General features: G+C 44.0%; 1 protein-coding gene across 3 annotated transcripts in view; it reads right to left on the reverse strand.

Annotated features, from left to right (window-relative positions):
* PTP4A2 (protein tyrosine phosphatase 4A2) overlaps window positions 1–20,082 on the reverse strand; it is a 37,805-nt gene extending 17,723 nt beyond the window's left edge. The window contains exons 1-3 of one of the 3 annotated variants that reach the window (XM_048500302.1): window positions 19,818–20,082; window positions 8,009–8,688; window positions 3,830–3,922 (exon numbers count right to left, since the gene is read on the reverse strand). In XM_048500302.1, the coding sequence (XP_048356259.1) occupies window positions 3,830–3,922; window positions 8,009–8,104 (189 nt within the window). In that variant the 5' untranslated portion in view covers window positions 8,105–8,688; window positions 19,818–20,082. Of the gene's footprint in view, window positions 1–3,829; window positions 3,923–8,008; window positions 8,689–8,901; window positions 9,130–10,840; window positions 10,899–19,817 lie in introns of those variants that run through there. The other 2 variants (XM_048500304.1, XM_048500303.1) reach the window with 2 other exon arrangements.
* Window positions 20,083–22,704: the final 2,622 nt, after the last annotated feature.

Genomic DNA, 22,704 nt, shown 5'->3' on the forward strand with positions numbered 1-22,704 from the left:
ATGCACAGATCCACTGAGCAGGCAGAAATTAGGGGGCTCAATCCATGATGAGGAAGTGAGGCAAGAAGGAAAGTCTTAGATTTGGTAGGCACTGGGGAGCAGTGGCATAGCCACCAGCGGCCGAAGGGGTGTGCGATGCACCGGGCACATGCCTGAAGGGGCTGCCAAAACCTCAAAAATGCATTTTAAAAATATTTTAGTGTTTTTACTTTGTCGGCCTGCAGGGGGCACAATTTTTAGACTAGTGGCACCAAAATTTCAGGTTATCATCAGGTGACATTCCTGATGATATCAGCCAGGTTTGGTGAAGTTTGGTTCAGGGGGTCCAAAGTTATGGACCCCCAAAAGGGGTGCCACCATTCCCCATTGTTTCCAATGGGAGCTAATAGTAGATGGGGCTTCCCTTTGAGGGTCCATAACTTTGGACCCCCTGAACCAAACTTCACCAAACCTGGGTGGTATCATCAGGACAGACTCTTGCTGATACCAGCCAGGTGTGGTGAAGTATGGTTTATGGTTTACTATTAGCTCCCATTGGAAACAATGGGGAATGGGAGCACCCCTTTTGGGGGTCCATAACTTTGGACTCCCTGAACCAAACTTCACTAAACCTGGGTGGTATCATCAGGAATGTCACCTGATGATAACCTGAAATTTTGGTACTGCTTAACCATTGCTCCCCTGACAGGCACACTCAATTTTCCCCCAGATATTGGTCCCTTCTGGTCCCTTCTGAGTAGATTTAAAGGGAGAATCTGGGCCCCCTAGAGTAAAAAAAATTGAAAGTATTGTCAAAGGCTTTTACAGATGGATTCAACTGGTTGTCGTGGGTGTTCTGGCCGTGTGTCAGTGGTTTGGTAGATCTTGTTCCTAATGTTTCGCCTGCATTTGTGGCTGGCATCTTCAGAGGCGTATCACAGAGAGGAGTCTGTAATAAGAGAAGTCTGGACACAGTGTATAACAGACTTCTCTCTGTGATACACCTCTGAAGATGCCAGCCACAGATGTAGGTGAAACATTAGGAACAAGATCTACCAGAACACGGTCACGCAGCCTGGAAAACACACAACCACCAACAATGAAAGTGATACTGTTTGTGGGGTGGGTGGGGAATCTACCCTGAAACAGCATCATTTTCAATGTTGTTTAAACTAGGGAGCCCAGATTCTCCCTTTAAAGTGGATTTAAAAGGAGAATCTGGGCTCTCTAGTCTAAACAACATTAAAAGTGATGCTGTTTCAGGGTGGATTCCTCCACCCACCCACCCCCCAAACAGCATCACTTTCAATATTGTTTCAACTAGGGAGCCCAGATTTGTGAGTTGGGGCATGTTCTATAATGTGATTGTGACTTTGAGATGACACGGTGCAAAAATTGTTCTTTAGTCATAGTGGGGGAGGGCGGCCTTTGGTCTTGGGGAAGCCATCCACAGGGTGGGGGGCGCAAAACTCAGATTTTGCACCAGGCTCCATTTCCCCTAGCTACACCTCTGCGCCCAAGAAAGGGCTTTAACGAGGTTACGGGGGTGATGTTAGGGGGCTGCAGCTCTGCTGAGTTAAGGTATTTGAAAAAAAGGATCTGAAGCACCTTTTCTTATCGTCCATTCGGGTTAAACGGAAAGGCATGCCTCGGGGTATCGGGTCCCTTGACATGTTTTGTGCCTCCCGGGGACCCTGAGAGCCTGGGTAGGTCTGGCGGCGGGGCGCGAAGGTCAATGGTGTCCCACTTTACCAGTGTTAAAATCTGGTCACCTTAGGCTACATGAACCTGTGAAGATGTAACAGCTGGCATGAACTCAGATGCCTGTATTATCCTGCTCCACCCCTAACTTTCCCCTGCCTTTAATCTCTTTACTGCACATGCTTGTTTACCAACATTACCAGTTCAAGCAGGCTATATCCAATTTTGCTCCCTTGTTTTACCATCTATCAGAGCAGAAGGTGACAGACAGCTCTCTCCCTCACTCACACCTCTGCTAGTGAAGTCAATTTGTGTGTATGAAAAGATTTTAAAGTTAAATGAACACCTTTAGTTTTCCAACACTCACTGGTTTTTCTCCATCTTAATATTTAACCATGTAAGAGAGAAATAAAGATAGGAGTGCTGCATCTATAGTCAAAAATTTGTAAATAAGTGGTTAACTTCATATTATAGGAAGTATTATTGTCAGACAGACCATCACAGGCGTAGCTGGGCCAAACTGCGCCTGGGGCATACTCTGTGTTTTCTGCCCCCACCCCCGCCCCCACTTACCTTAGTTCAGCCCCTCCCCCTTATTTTAGTTCAGGCTGAAAAAGCGGCCTGTTCAGTTCCGGCTGAAAAAGTGCCCTGGTGGAAACTCGCAAGGTCTCCTGGGAATTTGGGGCTCGCAAGGTCTCCTGGGAAATGAAGTTCCCACCAGGGTGCTTTTTCAGCCTGAACTAAGGTAAGTGGGGGGTGCAGGGGGGAAGGGGGAGGAGTTGGGGGCAATTTTCTGCACCCCAGGTGTGTACTTGGTACGTGGCACCCCCCCATAGCTACACCTCTGCAGACATTTAATCAAAGTTTTGAGTGACAAAAGCAAAAAGGAAGTTGATTTTGCAGAAAACCAGATTTTTGGGGGGAGGTGGGGGGCAGAGATTCAGCCCATCAAGCCATTACAAGTAATCAGTTTTCAGGAACTACACTGAATACTTTCCCTCCTCTGAACCATTCACATAATCAGTTAATTGGACAACTGGCCTGCCAATCATCCAAGAACTAAAAAAGATGGGTAAGAAAGGAAAGAATGTGGACGGGTGAGAGCTCTGTGGTGGCCTCTCCAGGGTCCACTAGAGACTTGTCCCAGAAAATTTAGAGTCAGCCATTGCTTCCCTTACTAATGTAAGCAAAGCAATTCTGGATTAATGGCTTTCCAAGGACAAGTTCACACGAGACGCTGCTTAAAACACAACATGTATTTTAATTCCAGTAATTGGTCCCATTGAGAGAGGAGATAGCAAGAAGTATCGACTCCACCCTTCAAAACGAGAGCACTAAGTGGTTGCTCTTGCAAATATTACCAAACAGCCTGCCTCCTCTAGAAGTCAAATCAGGGACACAACTACACATCACTGAACATCTGGACTGGTGCAAGAAATTTTGGTGCTTGAGGCAGCAAAGCCAACTGTCAGTGCAGCAAATATGCAGAGTAGCATCCCTCCTCAAGCTCTAGTATTAACTTAGTTTCTGCTCTAGCCAAGACACAGTTTAGCTCTGTAACATTCCACTCACTTGTATGACCTGCTGCTGACCTTAGGAAATCATCCAAGCGCCAATCTGCACGTGCCCTTCCTGCCTACCACTGACCTGCTGCCCTCCAGCAAAATCACCTCCCTCTCATCACTCTCTGTGGTAGCAGGGACTGACTCTTAGGGTGGCCTTGCCTTGTTCTTGCTATTCCCCAGTAGCTGTGCATGCGCACATGCTCTCATGGAAATAGGCTACCTCACCTGGCTTTAAAGAGCAGGGGAGCAGAGAGTATGGCAGTTGGGTAAATCTCATTTGATTATGTCAACACATTAACAATTCTACCTTAAAAATGCAACATCTTTGGTGCCTCACACCTCTCTGGGGATTCAGACGCAACTTGAATTCTGCATTCGCTTAACTTCAGAATTCTGCTAATTACAAGTTGTTCAATAATCTAGAATCAGAGTCAATCCTGCACAAGGTGCTTCATCAGTCTTCAGCTTCAGATCAGCCCCCAACGCATCATGTCGTTCTGAAGCAAGAACACCAACCAGAGTAGAACACAAGCACATTCTGTCCCTCACGGCATTTCCCACTCAGAGCGTGAACAGGTACTCACTAGGACTTGGATTCCTTCCTTTTCAACAGGTGCTTTATCATAGGTGGCATCACAGACCCGCACCAAGGTTGTCACTCCATATTTCTTTAATTCCTTTGAAAGCAAAAGGAAAAATTAAAATTATACGCACACAAACACACCGCGCCTTCCTACTCACAATTAAAGATAAAGAAAGTAGAACATTAAACGGAAGCACAGTATACAACCCATACTGAAATATGGCCAGGAGTACTGATTAAACGGGCAATGAGCACTACAACATGCTAAGAAGCTTCCTGAGAGAATAACACGTCTATAAGAATGTGCTCCGCATGTGCCTATTGGAAGGTTATTCCACAAATGGGACTGTCACTACCGAGAGGGTTCTGTCCCCAAACCCTTAGTAGACACCAGCACTGAGTGCAGGGCCTCAGAAGATGGCACCAGAGAATGGGCAGATGCCTGTGGGAGCAGGCAAGACCTCGAATTCTGCTTTACCCATAACTGATGGTCAGCGGCCTTCAGGACAGCCTAAGAAATGGCACTTTTGAAATAGCATCAATTTAAAGGACTTCCCTTTTCTAAAAATCACATTGGTATGCATGCTTCTAAGGTCCAGGAATACCAGTGAGTAGAGAATGCTGAAGGGTTTAATAGTAAAAGGGAAGAGTGCCAAAAAGAAGAATGACAGACACTGAATGGCATATCTGAATGCATTGGTTAGGTGCTGTGCACTGTTATAGGAGGAAAATTTTATTTCACCTCGGGTGCCAACATCTAAGGTTGCCCTTGAAAAAGTAACATACTAGGGTAGAGCATCATGCCACAGGGGAAAAAATAACAGTAAAAAACCTTAATAGCAAGACTGGGATAAATTCGTCCTTACTCCCTAGTTTGTATGCAGAATACAGGCTTTAGGGCAAAACTGCCAGAAATGGTTACAGTGCAGCATCACTGAAAACATTATGAATGGCATACAAGCCACATCGGAAAAGCCACATCACCATTTCATTTTCATTAAATTTACTATCATCCTTGATGCCACGTACTACAACCATTCTTACTCTGAAATTGCTACTCTTGAGCTGCCCTAAGCCCATATGGGGAACAGCAGCCTACAAACTGAATAAAATACTCAAATTAAAACTAAAGATAGCTGAATCTTTAATGTGTTTCTAATCTGTTAATGTGTTTGTTATCATAGTTATACTTCCAAATCTCTCAAGCAACGATGTTCTAAACCTTCTCTTTAACAAGGCTAAAGTTGGGATTCTATGCAACTTGGAAACCACAGAAATCCTCTCTCTGAACTTGTGCCACATTTAACATTTTTTTCCAAGCACTAGTATGTCAGGGACTGTTTGTCCAAAAAAAATGTACGGGGTGGGGGCAGGAAAGGCAAGGCAAGGATATGGGATGACTGACAAGTTGATCCAAACAACAATGGTTAGGGTTTTGTGTACATGTGAGAACACTCACACAGGTCCCAAAGAAAGGATATTGCTCAAGCTGCTGCCAAGTCTATTGAAGGGCTTATGTTGCCTTCACTGACAAAGGGAGGTTTGACTTTTGAAAGCTTACACCCTAGAAATCTTGTTGGCCTCTAAGGTGCTACTGGACTTGAATCTTCCTCTTCTACTGCAGACAGATCAGCATGGTCACCCACCTTAAGTTGTCTTCACTGTATCCATGACTATGTGGCAGAAGCCCTGTTCTACAGGTTGAACTGTGCAGCATAGACATATCCTAACACAAGGAATATGCCAGCATAATCTCTTCACCTGATGGAATGGTCTGAGAAAACTTAGTTCATTATGAACCAAAGGGGGGGGGGGAGAGAAAGAAAGTGACCTTTGGGGCTCTGAATTAGTTCTAAGAATATCTCACTCAAAATTACACTGATTTTTCTAGAGTCTTGCAGTTTGGTTTCTCAATGCTGCTTCTAAAACCATGCTCTGGGGAAGAGGAGAGGCTGATGAGACCCTTCGGCAGCATAAAGGAAATCACACTGAAAGCATATCAAAATGCACCTCCCCTTAAAGGCCAAATACTGAGTATAGCAAGGATGGACTAAGGTTCAGACAGGCAATGAAGAACAGCAAAGTTAGCATTCCTCCCTCCCCCACCTCCTTTGAAAAGGAAGCACATGACTGCCTGGCAGAAACAGCCCTGAGACATTTCTGGTCTAAAGGACAGCCTTGTTCTCTAGCTTCCTAGTAATGTACTATAAGTAGTTTACTACTGGGGGAAAGCAAACATTATCCCCAGATGAGTTTTAGAACTTGGAAAGTGTTCTGTATTTTCCCCCTCCAGTAGGATTATCAGCTTAATTTTAAAATCTCTTGATTTACTTTAAACATACAACTCACTCAAGGCTGTTACAACATATTTATGACCTGAGCCTGGAGAATTCCAGGATGGACAGTCCAAATGAACAAATCATTTCTGGAACTGGCAGCTAGACAGACAATCCCTCAATTACCAGACATTTCACTGATAAACAGCAGCATTTATCTGGAGCAGAGGACAAGTCATGAGATCTACGAAAGGAGAGGGAGGGACGTAAGCAGGGCTTTCGGTTCAACAGCAGCCTTTTGGTAGTCAACCAACACAGAGATTGAACATCCAGCTCCATTGGATCAGTTAAGTAACTATCGTACTTTTTTCTCAACATCAGACGCTGCTTAGAGAAGGTTAAATTCTTACCCAAGGTCACTTCCTGGAGCTGACTATCCCAGGATTTCCTTATCTTAGAGGCCAACCAACCAAATGTTGCCACCTGAAAAATTCTCTCAGACATGCCCCTCCCCTTTCCATTAACAAATATACTGATTATTTTTTACTGTAAAAATGCACCATTTGAATTGCCCTTTTTCTTACTCTTTTTAACAGATCGGGGTGTCCAACTCTGGTGATTCAGATGTTCATGGACTACAATTCCAATCAGCCCCTGCTGGAATGGCTAATTGGCTCCACCAACAGGGGCTGATGGGAAATGTAGTCCATGAACATCTGATGCACCAGAGTTGGACACCTCTGTAACAGAGGATGATTACAACAAATGAATGATCACTTTGAATTATATACTTAATCTGCACTTGTACTTAAAAGACTGAAATGCATGTGATGCCAGAAACAGAGTTACCATGCCTTAGAGTAGTATTCCAAATACACTTGTCCTCGAAGCTGGAAAAGGTAAAGCACGTGGCCACCCTTTCAAGGAAATACTTTAAGGCAGTAGTAGGGGTTTTGGAGCCACGCATGACCTTTGCGCTCCTCTGGTCACTGTGGAAATCTCACTTCTTCTCATGAGCAACTGTCTCTAATGTTGAGGAGAGACTGAAAAGGCCTAAAGGGAACCTTTTCTCTAACTCCAGATTAATAAGGACTGGCTAAAGTCCAACAAAGTCCAAACTAATATGGTGATTTGAAAGGTTACAAATAGCCCCCTGTGCAAGCACTAGGTCATTGTCTGACCCACGGGGTAATGTTACATCACAACTTTACTAGACAAACTTTATTTATGGAGCAGTTTGCCAATGCCTTCCCCAACTGTCTACACTCTACCCCACAGCAAGCTGGGTACTCATTTTACCAACCTTGGAAGGATGGAAGGCTGAGTCAACCTTGAGCCAGGTACTGAAACCAACTTCTATTTGGATTGAACTCAGATTGTGAGCCGAGCTTTGACTGCACTACTACAGCTTACCATTCTGCACCACAGGGCTCTGTTAAACTTTTAAGTTCTCAAATTTTAAAGATTATTGCTATATATTTAATATTAACAGCTGCCCCTTATATTGCTGTGTGTATGCCTTTGATGGGATGGTGCACTAGGTACACAGAATCACGCAGTTCCTTTGGTGGATGGAGAAAAAGAATGACAGGTAGGCCTAGAAAATGCATGGGGATTTTATTTAAAACACTGCAAGCTTTACATCAGGTTCCTAAGGGCACTCTCTGTTCACCAGTCAGGTCTGCTGGAATGACAACATGCACAACAACACACCCATGGGGAAAGATTAACAGTGTTGTACAAATTGCCATTTGCGCTGCTTTATCTTTTCTTTCCCCTCAAACAATCTCCAGGGCTCCCAACAACACAATCTGACAGAAATTGAACTAGGGAAAGCTGCAGCTTTGAACTTCCAGACACGCTGTCCTGGCCAAAGGACATGCTCCTTATAGACATTTCCTTACCTCTGTGAATTTGTTGAGGGTTGCATTGGTTGGGTTGTGGGTAATCAGAAAGCGCATACTCTCATAAGTAATCTCCACTGGAGCAGGACGGTTCATAGTGGCAAAAAAAAAAGGTGTGTGAGGACAAGAAAAGAAGTTCAAACCTTGCAACGTTTCACAGCAGAAAACATTAAAAAAATCACTAAAGTGTCCAGAATTGATCAGAGCTTTCCTCGTTTACTTTGTTCTTCAAAAGAATTCTTCACTTCAAGAAAAGCAGGCTTGCTTTAGCATCAACTGGAACTCACAACTTCACCCTCAAACGCCGCAGGTGGCGTTCCTTCGAACTCTGCAGTCTCCCGCTATATGCAAGAAAAACAGGCAGCCTTTACTGCATTTAGGCACTGGTGAGGCACAAAAAAAATGCCAGGGGCAGGTCTTTTCTCCCCTTGAGCTCGGCCAGGTTTCACTTTTCTAGAGACACTAAGAAAAAGAGGTTTCCAATGTGCAGAAGATATCCCCATATATTTGAGGTTTTATATGTCTCAGTGTGTAGAATCTTCAAGGCAAAGCTGAATTATGGCACGTAGGACCCGGCCCCCAGTTCACTTGTCAGCCAGAGCGCTGTGCTGGGCTCGGCAGAAATCTGCCCTGATGCTCAGAATCGCCATAAATGTGTGGCGTGGATTCCAAAGGAAAACCTAAGAGGGAGAGGGGAAAAACAATCCATGACTTAGTGGGGACACAGGCAAAGACTACAAAACAATGCATGCAGAAAAGCATCAGTATACCTACCACACATTACAATTTCAAAGAGCAAACCTGCTTCTGAAACTGTTTTTGGATATACTCAATTGCACCTGCTAATGCAGTAAGACGACATTCCTGTGATAAAAACTCTCACTGTGACTCACCAGGACCAGTTCTCATATTATCCTTTTTTTGATGGTGGATTTTTTTCGGTGGTCGAGACCTTCAGGTTTTTAGTTCATACACTGTGTTATTTCTCCCCAGCATGCAGACTCAGGAGAAACTTCTGCCCAACCTTGTCACAGTCAGCCGTAGGCTTTGCAAGTTTTCCACTGAGCACACTACCAAACGTCACCCATGAAAAACAGTTACTGTCATAAGATGCTTGGGGAAAGTTCAATACATTGGATTCATTCAGTGCTAAGTCTGCCTTGACAACACAGACCCAAGTCCTGCCAGAATGAAGCAAGAGGCAGAGCTGTCCAACTCACATTTTCATAAGGCAAAGTGTTCCATGACGCACAGCGTTAAACAAACACCAGGAAATTCTAACCTGCCCTCACTTCAGTGTTGATTTTAACCAAGGTTATGACGTACACCTGCTAAGACAATGCACTAAGGAAGGCACTGCACTTCAGTAGCCTAGCTACATGATCAAGTTAAACATTCAAGTGGTGTCCGCTCCATGTCATTTTTGAATGTTTATGCAGATGTATTGCCCTCAGGCAGAAGTATAAACAGTAACCTGGAAAGGGCATCCCAGTCTCTGTGATGGATATTGTGATGTGCAAGATGGCATGTGGAAATTCTTTGATTCACAAATGTTGATGGGGAAGCAGAAACATCTGCAGTGGTCTAAAGGCAACCTAGCATCATGCTCCTATCACAGGCGCACATCCACATTGCTCTCATTTTTTTCACCAATCCTAAAGAGGCTTTATAAAATAGCTAATTGCATGAAGGTGTTGATAGAGGCCTACAGACATCCCTGCTGCGGTTGTTCTCCGTGGTCCAGTGGGGAAGATGCATGGGGTGGTAGATGCACAGATTTCATGGTAGAGTCAGTGAGATCCCCAGCCCATGCCTCCCTCATCTGGCACAGCAAAATTCATCCCTTCGGAGTTCATATTTCACAACACAAATCACATGCAAAGGTTCAGTAGGAGCCTTTGCCCACTATTCTTAAAGCTCCACAGAAAAGGTCTCAACAAATCCCAGGTGTCAGGTTGCCTAAGAAGTTAATTGCATGTAATATTTTCAGAAGTGATTTTATTATGAGGTTTTTATTACGACAGCCCCATATTTATAACAACACTTTTGACATGTTATAGATTCAATAAAACAGCAAGAAACTGAAGTGACTGATAATAGGTTATGGGGTAACAAAAATTAGAAAATACAGTCCTGAGACTTATGCCTGTTTTGTTTTGTTGAGATGGTTCCTACTGGCCAAGAAAGTCTGTCAAAACCTGTAACTGAGCATATCTTTAAAACCTAAACAGTGACCATTACATTTGCTCAACACCAAGTCAAACCACCTGCAACTCTTGTTTCTGTGACACTGGTTTCCCAGGGCAAGTCAACACTTTAATTAAGCTTCCCGAGGGGGGAAAAACTGGAATACATTCAGTCACTTAAAATAACAATAGCACAGCTCTTAGTCTAAGTGACTGAAACTCAAATGTGCAAGTAAACTAGAGAAAATTAACTAGATTCAAATCTAAATTCTTTCTCACAGAAGACAGAGGGTTAATAAAACACCATCCTGACTCCTTAGCAAATATATGTGCTTGCAGAACATCTACACTTTCTTTCTTTCACAAGAGGTTTGTACGTTGTTTCTATAACACAGAATCCAGCCATTTGACACACACCTGAAGAGTCCCCCATACCAGAAACTCTTAGAAACGAAGCTGAAAGAACTTCACCTAAAACATCTCTTGCCCAGTAGGCTACCAAATAGCGAGGTGAATGCAGCCCAACCCTGTCCACTACAAGTAGGGAGACTGTATTAAGACAGAAGCACATATTCTGTGAAATATTTAAAACTAGATTCTGAAGGAAAGCCTAAAAGCTATTGAGCAGTATAAAAGGTAAAGTTACCTGGCCTCTCTTCTTACTCTGGAAGCCCAAAGTTCTTGGAAATAAATGAGGATTCGCCTCCAAGGTGTAGTGGTTAAGGGAGCTATGCAAGATTGAAGATCAGAATGAGACACCCAGTATTCTACAACAGCTTCACAAAAACTACCATCTGACAAGGTTCCTCCTATTCTTGACTGCTACTTTAACATTCTCACCTTATCAGGCCAGCTTTGATTGTAAGCAGACTCACTCAGCTATCCGGCCAAAAAGAAAGATTCTCCATCTAGAATTCCTCAAATTCTTCTCTTTTAAATACTTCTCATTCCTGCCAGGCATGCAAAAACCTTACACGGCAATATTTTTAAAAAGTATTCCCACATTAGCAGATTCCCTCTAAAATCTTTCAGGAAAGCCCAGAAGAATCACAACAGGTGAGTCAGAACCAAGAATATCTCATCCTTTCAGCTCAACGATAATCAGCTTAAACTCACCATCTGAAAACAGGATGATGACCCATCTCTCCCAAAGAAAAACACAAAGGCATTTGGAAGTAAATCACTTAATCCTGTTTTGGGACTCGGCAACTTAAATAGCTATTGGTTAACCCTGCCATTTAAACCAGCAGGTTTTGCTCATGATGAAAACATCAATAAACATACCTTTTGTTGATGCTTAATGCAATTTACTGTTTAATAATAGGGTGAAACCCACTGGTAGAGATCAGGACCATCCTTAATACAATAATTCACAAAAGAAGTCTTCAAAAATTCATGTAAGTCCTTAAAATGTGTCCAACTGAATAGTCAGCCAATGAAACTGATATCTCATAGGGACATGTTGGGATTTGTCTGTGTTGCAAGGATTCAGAGCAGGGAACACCAGTCCTTACAGTTGGGTTCCTACACACTTTGCTCTGCCAGAACTCACACATCTGTTGAGTTTCAACAAGATATGTTCTGACACAAGCTCTTCCTTCTACGAAAGTACTCCTCCTTTCAGTGGAACTCACCTGGCCACAGGTGCCAGCATAATGGAAGATATGCAATTCACAGCATGCACACAATGCTTGAGTGTTCACTTTGAATACACTAACAATACATGTATGGTACATATATGTACTTGTGCTAGAGAAGCCTTGCAAAAGGGAGAAATATAAGCAATTCTCTAATTAGATGGCTAACTGGAAGAGAAGACAGAACAGATGCACATGCAGCCATTTTAAAAAATCTCTCCATCTAAGCTGAGCCACTTTGTTGATTTTTGCACAGATGAAGTGCCCTCGCCACTGGCCTCACTGTCAGACTACCAAAGTTCCCACCAAGCAGATTCTGTCTTTCCTCTATTAGTTCCTCGGTCTTGTTTTGAGGAAAAACTCCTCCAAGGCAGATGGAACGAAATGGTGTAAAAACCTGAAGTGGATTTTTTGTGTGTGTAGGGATTTCCCTAGGTTCAACCCCCAAGGCTGAATGTTGGACTGAACCTTTACACAGTGTAGACCTGAGCTGGAGAAGAGGGGGGGCAGACAAAGAATTGAGAGCTTATCCCAGAAGTGGAGCAGAAAAACTCTAGAGAGAAGCAATTAAGAAGAGAAATTAATAGACCAAGAGCTGATATTTATGGCTTAAAGTAAAAGTTCTCTTGTTACATGTTATGCTGACAAAGGAGGGAGAAGATATTGCTTTATTTTGACAGGGTGGTAGTGTGGCTCAGGCATGTGGGACAGTCATGCCATACACCAATGGTGGCGAACGTTTGGCACTTCAGATGTTATGGACTACAATTCCCATCAGCCCCTGCCAGCATGGCCAATTGGCCATACTGGCAGGGGCTGATGGGAATTGTAATCCATAACATCTGGAGTGCCAAAGGTTTGCCACCACGGCCATATACCCTTCCAGTGAATGAGTGAGGACTTTGTAGTTGAGATGTACTTCAGCAGCCAGGAAAATGGGACTTTCCAAATGCTCACAGGCATCTTCACACATATTCCAATACTTGCCCCAGTACTGAAAGCAGACACCGGAGTTTATCCCTGTTGAGCCCAAGGAAAGCGCAGCCCTCAGCAGGGCGTCATTTTCTTTATGGCGATGATGCAACAAAACAAGTGGATGCACGCAAGCCCTTCTTCACTTCAGATAAGGAGAAAGTATGTTTTCAACAAAGCAACGATAAGCCAAGTGAGAAAATGGAGCGAAAGAACTATATTTCACCTGGCCTTGGAAGAGGAGGTCAGCAGGAGAGACATTGATGAGAATGGTGGCCAGATGAACACACATGAAGAGTTTACTGACCTCGGTTCCTCAGTCAAAACATTGGCTGCTGGGTCACTTAATCTCCTAGAGATATTTCATTTTCTTTAAGCTGTAAAACTGAGCAGGCAAGGTGACCTGGATCATCTCAGTGGCAACGAACGTACAGAGATTTTCTGTTGCTGCCGAAGGAGCTGCTAGTTCAGGGACAGTGGAAAACTTAATCCAATTTTCTATTCCATCTCCTACCAAGAAACAGACCAAAATATACCCCTTTGCCTTTAAAAGCCCCCCAAGAAACTTGAATTTAAGAATGTTGCTGTAGCTGCTCCAAGGCAGTAAGAAAGACTGCAGCAGCTGCAACATCCCGAGATTGCAAGACACACATAGTTTGGAAAGGTTATCTGGATCACCTTCCCACATAGTGCTGCCGAGCGGCACGGCATCAAGCAAAAGCTGCTAATTTGTCAGCTAGTCTGAGAAGATCATGCCTCAGTGTGTGTGAACAACACCTTGCAGTTTAGTTTATCTGAATTCATTTTATTTCTTGCTGAATTCAACGCACAGTTGTTTTCCACAGGATTAGAATTTCTGTGAAAAGTTATAACCAGGAATTTTTTTATAATGCTCAGGGACAAGAATGTAACTTTCTGAGAGAACATCTGGAAGCTAATTTTTTTTAAATAAAAAGCAAAACTTGCATAACTAGTTTTGAAAGGAGCAACCAGGGTTAAACCCATGAGGGGGCAGCCCTCAACTATGATAAAATACTGTCTCTCCTCAGGAAGACAATGCATGCTTCAGCATTGGGCATGATTTTAAGAGCCATCAGCTTCTCATCAGTTTCATGCTACCAGTTTGCATGGATAAAGCTACCCTTTGTGTACACACAAAGATATGCAGGCCTCCTACTTTAACAGGCAGTTTGTCCTGATGAAACATACAACGTTGGCCATTTCCCCTTACACAGTTCTGAATTTGAGGCTCAATAAAACTGATCATCATCTTTTCTTCCCTTTTACATGTACATTTCTAGCTGCATGTTATTTAAAAGTCAACATATGATCCTTTTGCAAGCGATTCTTTTAGCAATGTGATTAGCAACATATGATCCTTTTAGCAATGCTATTAGGACTCTCTTTCTGTGATTCTGTCTGTTCTCCAAGTTCACATCCACTTGGAATCCTTAGGCACTAATATCACATTTCTAGGAGCTGGGCCAAACTGGTGCCAAGGATTGACCTGAGCAAACCTGTCACAAACCATACAAAAAACAACTCAGGAGAATCATGTTCCATTCACCTCAGACAACTGCTCAATTCTCTCCCCCACCCCCGGAACCATTTCTGTCAACAAAGTAGCTGCCCATTTTACAAGCTGGAAAGAAGGATGTGCATTATTTCAGTATGCCCATGTGGAATAGTGGCTACAGTTCTGGGCTTGGATTTTCAAAAACTGGGGTCCGAGCCTAAACTCTGCCATTCAGCTCATTTGGCAACACAGGAGCAGACACGATCTCTCAACCTAACTTGCCACACAGGTATACTGTGAGAGTAAAGTGGGTAAGAAAGCAGAATGTGTACTGCCCTGCCATCGTTGGAGGAAGGGTGCGATATGAATATGACCACGCAATCTCTCAGGGACTCACTGAGTCATATCAGATCTCTTATCTGGCCAACCACTGCATCCTCTTCTCTCCACCTCTTTCACTTTGCATTCTTGCTGCAATCCTACCCAGCTGCGGCTCCTTTTGATGATAATCAACAACTACACAACCACCTTCAATTTTCAAGCCATACTGTGCACACTCCACTGTTCAAGAATCACTCTCAGCCTCCACAATAAAAGAAAAATAAGAGTTTGGATTTATATCCCCCTTTCTCTCCTGCAAGGAGACTCAAAGGGGCTTACAATCTCATCCCCCACCCCCCTCCACAACAAACACCCTGTGAGGTAGCTGGGGCTGAGAGAGCTCGGAAGAACTGTGACTAGCCCAAGGTCACCCAGCTGGCGTGTACTGGAATGTACAGGCTAATCTAGTTCTTCAGATAAGCCTCCACAGTTCAAGTGGCAGAGCAGGGAATCAAACCCGGTTCCCCAGATTAGAATGCACCTGTTCTTAACCATAGAAACACAGTGAGGAACAGGGCAGACTTGCGTGATTGAATGGGTAGGCTTTTAACAGGGAAGAGACATGGGTCAGTGGCAGAGCATCTGTATGCAGAAGGTCCCAGGTTCAATCTCCAGCGTCTCCAGTTGCAATGATCAGATAGCAGGTGATTTGAAAGGCCTCTGTTTAAGATGATTGTGGAGACCCATAGCCAATCTGAGCAGACAATATGGACCTCAATGGACTGATGGGTCAATGTAGAAGGTAATCATCATATGTTCCATGGGTTTAATACAGCCGTTCTCTGGCCAACTCTGAATAAAACTCTGCAAGAAGTCTGGGTTTCTTAGAATTACTCCTCTCTGAATTCACTCATGCATGGGGTACAGATAAGCATGCTGTCAAAAGTTTTGGGAGTGGTTCCAGATTGGAGAGAAGAATTTTTAGTTGTGTTTTTATCCAGGAAGATATACCAGCAATTCTTACAGATAACAGTAGAGAAATGGGACAGACTCCTAACAGAACTATGACACTGCCCCTTTGGAGCTAAAGTCCCATATTTTTACTGAAAACTGGAATTTCCCTTTTTAAAAGGAGGCACCTGCCAATAAGGAGGACTGGAAAGTTCTAAGCACAAATGCTTTGAAGAATGGGAATCAGGAACAAGTCAAGTGGAATAGAGGAAGTAAGTCAACTGGGTGAATTTCAGAGTTCAAATAAATGACAAGCAATGAATTTTCAAAAGCAAATGAGTTTAAACCGATACAAGGAAATGCAGAAAAACTCCCATTTAACCATTACTTGATCCTTGTATGCCTAATCCCCGTTACCAACTGTTGGGGTGGGGGATTACAGAGCTGTTTACCACTGCTCAGTTCACCTGAGCCAGATGTTAGCATCTAACAAACCCCACCAACAAGTTTATATGAACTATGTCAACAACCATTCTGTGTACTCAATGACTAATTATTTGATGTCCCTCCAGGTTATACAGGCAATTAACTTAACACAATCTATTCAAACAGTTAGTTTACTATAATGAATTCCAACAACGTCAGACCCATTATGTAATTATAGAACAATTATTTTCATAGATTGAGGTATTTATTATATTTCCTTTCTGGACCTTGCTATGGTCATTTAGCTCAGCTTTCTGATAAAAACTGGCAAGTTATCACAGTCAATACCATCCCTATTAGTGTGTCTGTAAGAGATTCCTTCTCTTGGGCATAGCTTTGTTACCATGATCAGACTATCACAGCTATTTTAAAGGTATTTTTTCTAGTGGTCATCACTATCTTTGTCACCAATAACCAGAACTGTGTGATATTCCAGATGCAGGTATGCCACCATCTTATTGTCATTATTTCCAGCAGCATTTACAGACCAGCATATTTAGCCCAACCACTTGCCTATGGGAAAAAAGATGGGGAACTGTATGACTGATCTTCCTCTTTTCTATCATATGTTGACTTGAAAATTACATCTCGCATAGCTCAGTAAGACACATGTAGAGTATAGACTGAAGAGGACGTTTTAGTGCCCAAAACAGACACATCATTGCTAATAATTAAAGAAACTGAGATGGACTGTGCACCTAGTAAAAACACAATTACACTGTTAGTTCACAGTGACAGTTTTTTTAATGTATTTATTTTATAAGATGGACTATATACAAGATGAAGAAACCAGAACATCTAAAAAGACTTTTCTGACACTGTACTGCAAAAAGAGGAAAATGACAATTAACCTGTATTAATTTTTTTAAATTCTATGTTGGAATCAGCAATATGACCCTTTCCCGCTCAGGCAACAGTTAACAGCACAACATTCCATAGAAGGGCAAAGTACAAAAGCAGGGACAGCAGACAATATTAAGAATCAGTCTTAAGAAGAAGTTTTGAATCAGAATAGAGACTTTACATTAACAGTACTCACAAAGTTTAGCTGCTGCTTAAACTCCAGCATGCGAAAAAGAGGCATTTGAAGAAGTGGGCTTCAGCCTACAAAAAGCTTGTGGTGAAATAAAATGCTACTTGTCTTTTAACGTGCTAGTCTCCTGGGTTTTGTTTTGTTTTTTACCACAATGAAAGTCATTCATGAGCATCTTACTCCTGTACAGCCTTCCAACTTCCCCCCCACTCCCCACCCACCCACCCACCCGCTCTTCCAATCAGGGGCTAACCAAAGATAACATTTCTGCACTTTGAGTCAGATAGGGAGGTGCCTCTTTTTCCTCACTACTGCAGTTCTGAGTCACAAGCCACCCTGCTCATTCAACAAGAAGAGTGTGTGTGCTCCTCCTTTTCAGTTCACACATGAACTCCTGAAAGTGCCAGCTGGTACTCTTAGAGATAACTGCCCCACATTGGGAGGGGGAAGCAACATGGTGACTAAATAAGTGAAGGAAACCTGGGAGGCACTGCAAAATTTTTGGCACAGTGAATGCATACACTCTTACCTAGAACCACACGCATGCTTCCTTCTACCCTGACCTTACTGCATCCACTTCTCCATTTCTAGGCCTGTGCTCTCAATGCAATTTCACCTCCCCCCTCACCTTTGCCTCAATTCCTCTCCAAGTATTATCCCACCTTACCTGCCTGATCCTCACTTCCTAACCTTCTTAATTACCTACCCTGATGTGCACCATGAACCTCTAACCTCTTATGCTCATAGACTGATGGCCCCGCCCTACACCACTTCCTGCTACAAATACTTCTCACTGTTCATGTTCTGCCATTAAAGTTCATACTCAACTGCAGCTCCTGGTCAAAGCCTCACTTCCTTCCTGCCACCAAATTACTCACCAAAGATGTGGTTGTCTCTATTCACAATGCTTCTGCTCCATGTTTAGATGTTTATTTGTTTTGATTTCACTTTTCCAGTGGGGTCTCAAAGCAGCCCTCCCTTCACAACAACCCTGTGAAATTAACTGGGCAGATAATGTGTGACTGGTCCAAGGCAACCTGCAAACCACCCCCACAGCAGAGTAGGGTTTCAAACCTGGCTCTTCTAAATTGTTTCTGAACACTCTAAAAAAATATGCAACAGTCATTCTAGATTCTCGTCTGCATCACTCTAGTAGCCTGCAAGTTTCTTTGGACCATAATTATCAGCTCAAAACTACTTCCTCCTAGCAGTGACCAGTTCACCTTCCATTCGCAAACCCAATAACATGGAAAGAATATTCAAGTTCCTTCTTACAACTATACTCTCTCAGCCTGTCCTCTGTGTTTCCAAGATCTTGCAGCTTTCACCACCTCACTTATTTGTGGTTCACCCTAGAAGCCCCACCCCCAGACCATTGAATCTTCTTTAAACGCTTGTTATAATTTCCACCCCAACCTTTTGTCCAGCATTCCTTTACCATCCTGTCAATTTTGCTGGACCATCAAAAACAAAATGCCCACCCCATAAACATTGATGAACTATTCTAGGAGTAACAGATCAATAACAGAAATCTATCCATTATGGTATTTCTGTAATTTACACAGTATTCTTAGAGCACTTTGCTATTCGCCTCGTACATTCCCGGAACCACTTATGCTATGTCTTGGACCCTTGGGGTCTGGCATTCCCCTCTTATTGCAATGCCCCACCACCAGGGTCCTTCCCTCCCAGACTTAGCAGCTGAGTCTTTGACCAGTTCTCCCAAGGCTTCCAACCAAATTAAAAGGAACCCCCCACACACACTTGTTGCCACCCTCAAACTCTTAACAAAGGATACTGAAGAATGCCCCCAATAACAAATCTCATCTCTGAAGTTGAGCTCCACCAGCAGTTTCACCTCTTCCAGTTCCAGCATGACAAGAGACACTGCCCTTAAAATGCCCCCTAAACCTCCTAACTCAAATTTAGAAGTTCTCCTCCCCCCCCAAAAAACACTTTACAAGATGAAAATGAAGGAAGCTGTTAATGACACACTACCCACGACTGATCTACCCACCCCCCACCCCCAGCAAGCACTGCCATCCCATACACACTCCTTCACAACTTGAGTCTCATGAACATCCTGACCCCCTACAAGCATGGAAATAAGTCCAGGTGGAAAGCCATACCCTTCTGCAGCAAACAGGGGTGGAGGAGTGCCTCAAACAGTAACAAAACGCATTTCTGCCTAACCTTTCATGAGTCACAGCCCACCTGCAACCTCCGGCAGCATGACGCACGAGAGCTTATACTCAAATACCTTTCGTCAATCTGTATGGTGTTCTTAATCTCCTGCTTTATTTTACACCAATGGCAAATGCGGGGCGGGGGAGAGGACAAGATTTCCCCACCACCACTCCTCAAAAGCCATTCCCATCATTAAGCATAGTTTTCTCCACATATATGCCTATCCTGACCCCAGACCACCAGGCTCCCTCCTTGGCAACTGCCCCTTCGAAATGCCAGAAATCAACAGCCGAAAGCTTTAAGGCTTTTCTCCCCACCCTATCCCACAATTAAAAAAAAAGTTCAGCATCTTTTGCCCCCCCCCCACTGCTACAACACAAACCTTCATTCAACTCCCCCCCCCCTTTAACAGCTCTCCCTTCATATCCCCCACTTAACACCTCCTAACTCAAAGAAAGGGCACCCGAAGGCCGCACAAGTGGCAGCCCCCCAACCACGGCCTGGCCGGCCTCTCACTCACCGAGAGCATTGACTGTCCAGGCTCCGAGCGGGCCGGGCGCCTCCCACACGGCCACGCCGGGGAGGACCCCTCTGCCTGCGTCAAAACGCGGAAATGGGCCAGAGCCGCGGAAGAAGAGGAAGAGGAGGAACAGGAGGAAGGACGCGCGCGCGCGGCCGGAGACGACGACGACGACGTCGCGTAGCAGCCCCCAAACCGGACCTGACCGGCCGACGACGCGACGCACGCGCGAAAGGGTGGAAAAGACAGGCCGACACCCACCAACCACAAGGCCCTCCGGGAACCGGCCCCGCCCGCAAGACCCCTCGCGCAGGCGCACGCGGCCCACCCCACCCTCTGCCTGTTGCCCAATGGTACTGCCCGACCAGCCTCATCCTTCCCCCGCAGCGCGGAAGACGGTGGTAGTACCCCTCCCCTCGGCGATACCAACGTCTATCAGTTTTTATCTCGCCCCAAAGGAATGGTACATGTCCTTCCTCCTCCACGTAGAATGGTACGGCCAGAGTGAAGCGCAGAGAACACCCCTCATGGAACGATGGTACGCCCCGCTTATTCCGGAGTTAGCGCCGCGGTTCAGTTCAAAGCGGCGCCTTTGTGTTCTGAAACACTTGTGTTCGATTGATCGGTTATTTATACACTTTTACGAAGAAAAATCCTGAATAATTTCGAGTCTGTCAACACTTGAAAGACCTAACGAGTGAATATAGTGCTGTAAATATTTATTTATTTTTGGCCAGAATCCATTTTCAAGGATGCAGGAAATGCGACTTCTGTCGGTAACAGGGCGGTCATCTTAGAAGGAACAAAGTAGATTAATAGTGAGAGTCTCCGCCCCCTCCCCCCCTCCCCAGACAGTATTGGCACACATAGAAATTGTATGTACTATTTTGTTTTTATAGATGCATGTTTGCACATAATTGCCAAACTTTTAATAATTCCAGGGTGGATGTTAGTCTGCAGCAGCACAATAAAACAAAAATCCAGTGGCACCTCAAAAGCTAACAGAATTTAGGCTGGTAACAGCTTTCAAAGGCTAGGTGGATTCCGCGTGGGCCAAAAACAGCGGTGTGAAAGCCCTTTCAAACCATTTTACACTGTTTTCACACTGCTCTTTTTGGCCCATGCGGAATCCACAGAGTGTTCCCTCTATTTATTGGAGAGCTGGGCTCCTTTTAAGTGATAAATAACAGCTCAGTGGTTTAAGTCACTCCGTTTACAAAATACTCGTTAAGCAAAATAAATTAGAAGAGGAGGAGTTTGGATTTATACCCCACTTTTCTCAGCTGTAAGTCACAAAGCAGCTTACACATCCCTTCCCATCCCTTCCCCTCAATAGACACGTTGTGAGGTTGGTGGGGCTGGGAGAATTTTTAGAGAATTGGAACAAGATCACCCAGGTGGTTTTATGTGGATGAGTGAAGAATCAACCCGGTTCTCCAGATCAGAGTCCACTGCTCCTAAACACTACACCACACCACCTATCACGAAGATGTAGGATTGCCATCTCCGGGTTGAGAAAGTTGGGGCATGTTCTATAATATGATGGTGACTTTGAAACGACCTGGTGGAAAAAATAATTGGTCACGGTGGGAGAGGGTGGCCGCCCATGGGGGTGGGGGGGCATCAAACTCAGGTTTTGCCCAGGGCTCCAGTTTGCCTGGGTACGCCACTGCAGTTCTGTATAAATATGTATCTGATCACGATGTACCATATATTATGAGGGGGCAGGGTTGCCATCTCTGGGTTGGGAAAAAAGGTGGAGGTTTTGAGGGCGGAGTCTGAGAAGGGCAGAGTTTGGGAAGGGGAGGAACTTCAAAAGGTCTCATGCCACAGAGTCCATCTTCCAAAGTGGCCATTTTCTCCAGGTAAATTGATCTCTGTCGCCTGGAGATCAGTTGTAATTCATAGTGATTTCATAGTGGTATCAGACAATAATAATGTCACTATTACTATGAATTGCATTCCATTTCTGGGTTTATTTAGCACATTTTAACTTTCTTTGCATGTCTGGTGTCTCATTAAAGCAACTACATTCCTGAATCAAACCAAGAATCCATCCAATCCATTCAAGAATCCATTCAAGCCAACTCTGTCTTCAATACTACTACTACAACATGACAGCAGCATCAGCATCATTCTCCTCTTTTTCTTCACTAGCATCTGGCCTTCATAGGTACATACAGTTCCACAAATTAAGTGTTCCCTGAGATCGGGTGAGGCGACTTTCAAATGACGGCCATCAGTGGTGAAATGCATCCTTGGTGCACTTCAAGTGGTCCCTTAGAGACTGCAGTAGCATTAAGAAAGGAAAATACTGAACAGCCAGATATTTCTTTGCAGTTTCTACCATGTGTCAAAGAGGCAACTCACTATTCAGTTGAAATGAAACAAAGGTTAACAGCTTTAACAGCATAAGCAGCAGCAACAAAAGCTGGAACGAAGACCTCAGATGGGCATGTGGTTGTCCTTTCTGCATGCGTCGGGTGCACACAGTTTTGACAGATTGCAACCGCAGAGAAGAAATTTAGTGGCTGAGTTTTAACTTGAAAGCCTTTCAAGGGAAGAAAGAAAATGTGGTTTGCCACAAAGAAGGAGAAACCCAGAATTCTGAACCTTTACACATTTGTATCTAAGAACTTTGAACATTTGTTTTAAAGCTAACTCTAAATGTCTTTGCATTGTAACTGCCTCACAGTAGGTCTTTACCTCATACCAAAAGCTGGCGTACCCATGGTGGCAGTGCCAAGGAAATAGGACAGTTATAGGCAGGAAGCCACTCCAGTGATTATCCCTAAGCCAACATATTTTCTTTTCCCTATACCATAAGTGAATAGTTTACTGCCCAGAGCCCTCTGGGGATTGGGCGGCAGTGGCGTACCTATGCAAA

The sequence above is a fragment of the Sphaerodactylus townsendi genome, linkage group LG06, assembly GCF_021028975.2.
Source record: "Sphaerodactylus townsendi isolate TG3544 linkage group LG06, MPM_Stown_v2.3, whole genome shotgun sequence".
In the NCBI taxonomy this organism is placed as follows: Eukaryota; Metazoa; Chordata; class Lepidosauria; order Squamata; family Sphaerodactylidae; genus Sphaerodactylus; species Sphaerodactylus townsendi.